This window comes from Patiria miniata, unplaced genomic scaffold, assembly GCF_015706575.1.
Source record: "Patiria miniata isolate m_02_andy unplaced genomic scaffold, ASM1570657v1 HiC_scaffold_29, whole genome shotgun sequence".
Lineage (NCBI taxonomy): Eukaryota > Metazoa > Echinodermata > Asteroidea > Valvatida > Asterinidae > Patiria > Patiria miniata.
Window position 1 is genome coordinate 27544813 of NW_024037068.1, and position 7553 is coordinate 27552365.

Sequence of the window (7553 nt, forward strand, 5' to 3'; positions counted from 1 at the left end):
CACCATGAGTTTTTTTGTTGGAAAACCTTTTTTTTGAGGGGGGGGGGGATATTTCTTATCAAGGAGGCCATACTTTTGAAGAATATGAACTATGACGCCTTCTCAGGGTTGGGCAATTTTCGATTATTTATATGTTGTTTTCTTATTGATATTTTATCAATACATACGGTATTTCCACATTAGTTAAAACAAAGAAAAAAACTCACAAATGTAAATATAGATGTCTCACATTGACCTGTTAGTGTTAAGATGCATAAAGCATAATTACGGTCTTTTTATAAAAGATCATGTGTTGTTAGTTTTTATCCTCCACAACATTGGCATGTGCATACATGTATAAGTTGATCTTTTTTTTTAAGATGTCTGTCTTTTTATACAAAATGTGTCATCAGTTTTATCTTTTCATTACATTTTTATATGCATATTTGTGGGTATTTCACATATAAATTAATGCTTCTGGTAGTTAGCTTCGGGAGGGTCATATTTTCTCATGCTTGATGACTTTTCAAATTAATGTGATTTTATGTGAATGTGTATTTTTAATGTTGATTGTTTGTTATGTTTATTGTCTTTTATGTACGCTGGGCCCCATGGGAGACCAGTGGATTCCACTGAATGGGCCACCCGGTTAAAATAATATATATAGAACTAAGTTAATTCTCCTATATCTAGAACAGTTCCTTACATTAATTTTGACTATAATTCCGACAATTATTGTTCCTGATGGTTTAAATGGTTGGGTGTAATATGCCACCATGAGTGATATGTTTATCTATAAATGTATATAAAAAATGGCTCACTTAGGCACTTACTTATACCGTTCACGTCGTCATAGCAACTAAGACATCATTGCCTTTGAAGAAGACTGGTTACCAAACCTTTACCTGTGTTAATGGTATACTCAAGTGCCGGGAATCCATCCTACTAGACCGGGAACAAGTCTAAACGTGCCGGGGCTGGCGCTATTGAGGGGGAGGGAGGGGGGGGGGGCTCTCTCACAGGCTTGGTCCCCGTCCTCAGCTTTGTCTGTTATCTTTGAAACATTTGATTGGCCTCTCATGTCAAAACCAAATGTAAAACTTTCATCTTTGTTTCAAAATCATACAGTATGATGTCTCTGTAGCAAGACATCAATTTATATTTTGCCGGAACCCACAAACTCAGGGACCCTAAAATAAGGCGAAGCGGAGACGAGGCCTTGGTCGGGAAAAATTGTATGCTCAAGGCAAAACCTAATATTGAATTTACAACACCCCAACGAAATTCCATCTTGTGAATGGCATATGCACAATTAACGACGACGCCATATTGGATTTCGGTCTGCCTAATAACTTTAAACATTTTACAAAGCAGTTTTCGGTGTATTGTAAAAAAAAAATGTTACTATTTACCTTTTTAGTTCTTTTGATATAAATTGTAGAAATAAGCAAGGTTGTAATTTCTTTTTTGAATAAGAATGAGCAGACTTTGTTCAAATGAAACAGAGTAAAGATTACAATAATGTAAAACAATAAAGACAGGCCTCAATCCATTTGACGGAAACAGTAGGCAGTAAGTATAGATAAGGTAATGCTTACTTCCGAGGCAAACTTAGATCTGTCTTGAAGTGTGCATGTCAATATCGTGTGGACATTATTGGTGTTTTTCCCGCTGTTATAGTTACAACTTCTCTTACCCAATTAACAGGACAAGATCGAACTTTTTCCTTGACCTAAATACAAAACCAACAGCCACTGGTAACAAACAAGATACAACGACTTTTGAATTATTTTGCAGCAGATTTATTGGAGCTCCTATTCTGGCTTTCACTGGACAGCACTTTTCTAGGAATGGATTAAAATCAAGAACACTGTGTTTGCATTCGATCCCAGCTGCAACTGGAATGTACGTGTGCTTTACAAGTTATCAAAACCACACTCTCTTCCTCTCAATCGTCGCTGACCAATTCCCACAGGTCAAGGGTTAAACGGGTAATGTTCACAGACCAATCAGAATGTACACTGACAAACATTCAACCAATCAGACTGCAGAGCTGCTTATCCACGATTTTCCAGCTAAAATATACAAACTTTTTCAGAACTTAACAGCTACATTTGACATTTATTGCACAAATATTGCATTTAATCTTTACAGAGATCATAACGAGGACCAAATCCTTCAATTCCAAAAATCCAACATGATGGGCACATTCTTTGTACAGAGTACTCAAAAACAGGATCGTCATAGTGGTTTGGTAGCAAATCCAAAATGCTGCAAAATCCAAGGTTGCAATCTCATGCAGTTGCTTATTAGAAAATACTGCTGAGCAAACTGTTTGTGTATAAAGTAAACACTGACAGTGTATAACATTTTGGCAGGTCATCTTGGTTTTTTGGTTTGTTTTTGTTTGGCTAAGCGTATCTCTTTTGTGCTTAGCAGCTCCAGGTGTTGGATTTAAGGTTGAAAATCAAATCTCAGTAATATACATTTAGATGTACTGTCCTTTCTAAATACAATGTATTCCAATTTCACGCCAAAAAAGAAATGATTATTTTCGTAATTGCTATTTTCCCAAAAATACAACAGTTGGAAAGAATGTACATGTTTTATCCAGACCACTTACTTGGTTGTGTACAAAGTCTGTGGAGGGTTGAATGCATTTTCAAAGGAGTTTCTCACAAAAATGAAAATGTTTCTCAAAATCTGAATTCCAAGAAGTACAACTGATACGGGTTCAACACTGTTTTAAACACGTACAGATATACATTATTTAGTCTCAATTTTAAAGATGCATTTCCTATGTTCTTTTTGAATCTCGACTCAAAACATGTATTTGTTACTTTCCATCGCTGTTTTTATAAACGTTATTCACTTCTGAATGAGACATGGAACAGAAAAATCCAACGACGTTTATTCATTGACTTATTTCTTCTCAAATTCGAATTAACGCTGCCAGACAATAATTCGATTCTCGCACGGTGGGTTCACTTGCAAACACCCAAAATCGGAATGGATTTTTTTTTTATCCATTAGGAGAAAAACGCAAATCTAATTGTTGTTTTTAAGAGCACCGGGATGCATCTTCAAAGACCGACTGTTACTGTAAGCACAAAGATGTAAAAGATGTAAAATATGTAAAAGATAAAGTCTCAATAAAATATATTATCTGCTTTATATATACAGTTTGATTAGTACACAAAAATACACATTTTGGTTGATCATTTGCAGGAATTTGTAAATATCAGGATGGAAGAAAATACCATCAATTGCACTAGCTGCAAGCTCACTGTATTAAAAATATATCATTTAAAAAAATCTGCATTTCTTTAATTACAAATATAATCAGTACGGTGTATTGGCAATTTGAAGTACTTATATCCCGCATACAAATTTGTTTATTCACTTTTAATGCTTTCTTCATTTAATGTATAAAAAAAATATTCGTCAGATTTCAAAGTCTTGGTCGATGATACAAAAGCAATTTACAAGCCAGATACTCTCCATCAAACGGTGCATAAAATGATCTCAAATGCACAATAAAATACTGAGTATATTTTTGTTACACAAATTATCCGATCGGGAATATATTTCCCTGCGTGTTGGATCAGGTGGTTTATAAGCATTTTATAGGTCCATAAAAATAGCTCCGAGTAATATGATTGTATAACTATCAAAATGCCTTCTCAAACTTAAAACAATATTTCATTTTAAACAAAAAGTTGTCTTAAAAATTCATACCGGAAGGCAAATTTTAAGTGTTATGCCTATTAGAAAAAATATGATGACTTATATCAGCCCTTTCAACAAACCAGAGAGTTAAAACAAACCAATCAAATTTAGGGAAGAATAGCGTTATTATGGTGTGAAATGATGTAAGATTCGCAATTGTACAATGTAGAAAAAATACAAGTAAAAAATGGTCTCTCAAAACAGGAATGTTACTCTTATTTTGTCATCTAGCACAAAATCCGTAGGATTTTTATGAGTCAAAGACGTTTTAAAAAAAATAACAATTATAAACGCGACTGTCCATTGTTGCTTGTGAGTTGTCCCACAATGATAAGAGTAAGCCTAAAGGGATTATCATCCAAAAAATGCCTTGAACATATCCACAGTGTCAATAACACCTGATCACATGGATTCTGATAAGGCACGTTATTCTGATGTGACAAAGCACAAAGGCATATCGGATCGTTCAGAAAAAAATTCACCTGCTCCTTATTTTTGTGACATCTACAGAAAAGAACATGCTGAACTCCAATCTTTGGAAAATTGTGTTCACTTTAGGTGTGCAGGGAGAAAGAGACCACGCTGGTCCAAATAATTTGATAAAACACCCCCCCCCCCCAAAAAAAAAAGGGGGTGGGCACTTCTGTACAAATTAATGATTCTTTATGTTTTCGAGCACCGTACCTGTTTAAGTCTCTATGAATTTTGGAAGCTGTAGTTTAAATGTAGGGCTGACCCCTCCTTCCATAGACCATTATCATGTTGCGGCCATCTTGATTTTTGCCCATTCAAATCAACATAACCAAAGCGAGGCTTGAAGGAAAAATAGTCTGTTTCCTTTTTGCACAAAAACATTATAATTTAGTACTGTTATTGGATACAGGGAGCATGACTGAAATGGTGGCAGCATGATAAAGGTCTATTGTCTATAAGGAGTGAGATTGGAAGAAAATGGAACACACGAGAAATAATGGGCCGAAGGTTTGCAGGTCGATGACATTCCACAGCAATGTAGAGTCTATCGTATTCGTTTATATTTGCCTTCAGACACCCCTCACAAAATAATAACACCCATTAAGTTTGTTCTGCATAGACCCATAATATGGTAAAAACTCAGGAATTCCAGATTTCAAAAGAGATTCAGTGTCCTGAAACCAGGAAAAACCTGACCAATCACACCCTAGTTCCCAGAATGCACCACAGTCATCTTAAAGTCCCCCCCACAGAAGTGTGGTTGGGGTCTACGAACGAATACTTACCTGTAGAGCAACACTACTTATGCATATTCCCCCTACCGGCAGGTATTTTCGCTAAGAGTTATATACAATAGCGCCCTCCGGCGCCCTACCCATAACACCCCGCGGCATGCGTGCCTCGTGAGCGTCCTCTTTTCTCGAGCGCTAAGTCGGAATACAACAAAGTACCCAAGGCATCGAGAAGAGTGGGGTAGGAGGGAGGGATGCTCTACAGGTAAGTATTCGTTCGTAGACCCCAACCACACTTCTGTGGGGGGGGGGAGTCTACTTCACTCTACTTACCTGTAGAGCAACACTACTTATGCATAGACTAGCACCGTCAAGGAGGTGGGCCATGCGAGATGCTATTGCTTACTCACGGGGGCATGAAACATGGAATGTAACCCCAGATGGCTCCCACTGTTCCGTCCAAAGGCGGACAGGGAAAAAACCAAGAACTGTACATGTAAAGGATATTAATTACCCTCACATGTTAATCGAGACGTCAGCCCTCGTTAGGGGGAACGTCTCATAATGTAAAGTATTATATAATAATAAATATAATATATAATACAGCTGAATCCTGCAAAGAAGAGTACTGTTAGTACACGACACTTCTTAAAGCAAGTTCTAAAACACTTCAAACCAAGCCCATGCACAAGGCAAACTGTATAAAAAGAAGGTAACTTGTCCAAGACCAATGACCTTATTACAAGAGTGTTTAGCTATACATTTATATTCAATACAATGTAATGTATAATGTAAATAGCCAGGATGAGGAGACTCACCTATTCTAGGGAAGCCCCGGGTAGGAGAGGATCCTGTGGACCTGATGATGCTCGGCTCGCCGCCTTCAGCACCACTCTCCCGGCTCTGCCTTCCGTCTGGAGGACATCCTTCAAATAGCACTCTGTAAAGGTGTTGGGGGTTTTCCAACACGCTGCCTGTGTGATATCTTTAATAGAAACACCCTTAAAAAAGGCCCAGGAAGTAGAAGCTGCCCTGACCTCATGTGCATGGACTGACCCAACGGAATCTGTTGTTGGTGAGTCTATTGCTGATTTGATGGCCGTAACCAACCAGCGGGAAATTGTATCACGCGAGGCCGGTCGGTATGGTGGAGTCGTTGTTATAAACAGCTGTGAATGGCCGCTTCGGAGCGTTTTAGTTCTATCAATGTACCACTTCAGGGCTCTGACCGGACACCAAAGTCTGTCACCAGAGACAGACGAAAAGGATTTGATGTCCGGCACAAAAATGTCAGGAGGTGAAAATGATTCTGACTGATTTTTGGTCAGAAAACCTGTTTTAGGAACCAGGCGAACACCCCCTGGTTCCCACCGGATATGACCTGTCTCCACCGTAAGCGAATGCAGCTCGCTACGTCTTCTAGACGTAGCCACTGCTAATAGAAATGACACTTTAACCGACAGCTGCAACAAGGTTGAGCTGCCCATTGGTTCAAACGGGGGTCTCGATAAGGCTGATAAGACAGCAAAGAGATCCCACGATGGTAATAGCCTACGTGTCGGGGGGCGTGACACAAACATCCCCTTGATAAGTTGGCTAAGATTCTGATTATCTGACACCGAGGAACCGTCAGAGAAACCTCCATGAATAGCCGCTATAGCCGAACGATAATTCTTAACTGTGGCTGTAGCAAGATCACTGTCAAAGAGGCCTACTAGGAAGTCTGCAATCTCTCCTATAGAAGTATCGGAGGGACGCAGAGACCTGGCTCTACACCATTTGTAAAAATGGTGTAATCTACTGTTATAAATTTTCCTGGTAGACTCCCGCCGGCTGCAGGCTGCAATGGCCGCAGCTCGTTCAGAAAGGCCCGCCGTGCGGAAGGATTGCTTGATAATACCCAGCACGTCAGGTGGAGATCCTCCGGGGCCGGGTGAAGAAAACCCGAGCTGGGCTGGAACAGTATGTCTGCCCTCTTCGGAAGAATCACCGGGCGGTGAACCAAGAGCTTGATGAGTCTCGGGAACCAAGGTTGGCGTGGCCAAAATGGAGCTATGAGGAGGATCTTGCACTCCTCCTGTTCCACTTTGGTCAGTACTCGCGGTATGAGGGAGAACGGGGGAAAGGCGTACGCAAGTAGTCTGTCCCACCGTATTGCCAGTGCGTCTGTCTGCCATGCGCAAGGGTCGTTGTGTCTTGCGCAGTATACCGGTAACTGGTGGTTGTTTCGAGAGGCAAATAGGTCGACATGAGGCCGATCGATCAACAGAAAAAGTGATTGGACAACCTGCGGACGCAGTGTCCATTCCGTCGGAACGACCCACCCCCTGGAGAGAGCGTCGGCTGTGACGTTCTCCTCGCCTGGGAGATGAGTTGCCACGAGTGTTACTCCGTGGTCCATACACCAGTGGAAGAGATTCCACGTGAGCGCGCATAGTTGGGCGGATCGCGTGCCTCCCTGTCGATTGATGTAGGCCACTACTGTGGCATTGTCGCAACGAATGTTGACTACCTGGTTTGTCACTGATGCTTGAAAACGTTGGAGAGCATTGATGACTGCCAACATCTCCAGCACATTTATGTGCTTCGAGCACTCTTTGGGCCCCCACCGACCCGCTACTTGGCGCGGGTGGAGGGTGG

The 7553-nt window shown here is 40.5% G+C and overlaps 1 protein-coding gene across 1 annotated transcript; it reads right to left on the minus strand.

Annotated features, from left to right (window-relative positions):
- Positions 1 to 5289: 5289 nt before the first annotated feature.
- On the minus strand, positions 5290 to 7317 carry LOC119735737. The gene has a single exon (XM_038209655.1). The coding sequence runs from the start codon at positions 7217 to 7219 to the stop codon at positions 5732 to 5734; it is 1488 nt and encodes a 495-aa protein (XP_038065583.1). The 5' UTR covers positions 7220 to 7317; the 3' UTR covers positions 5290 to 5731.
- Between the last annotated feature and the right edge of the window lie 236 nt (positions 7318 to 7553).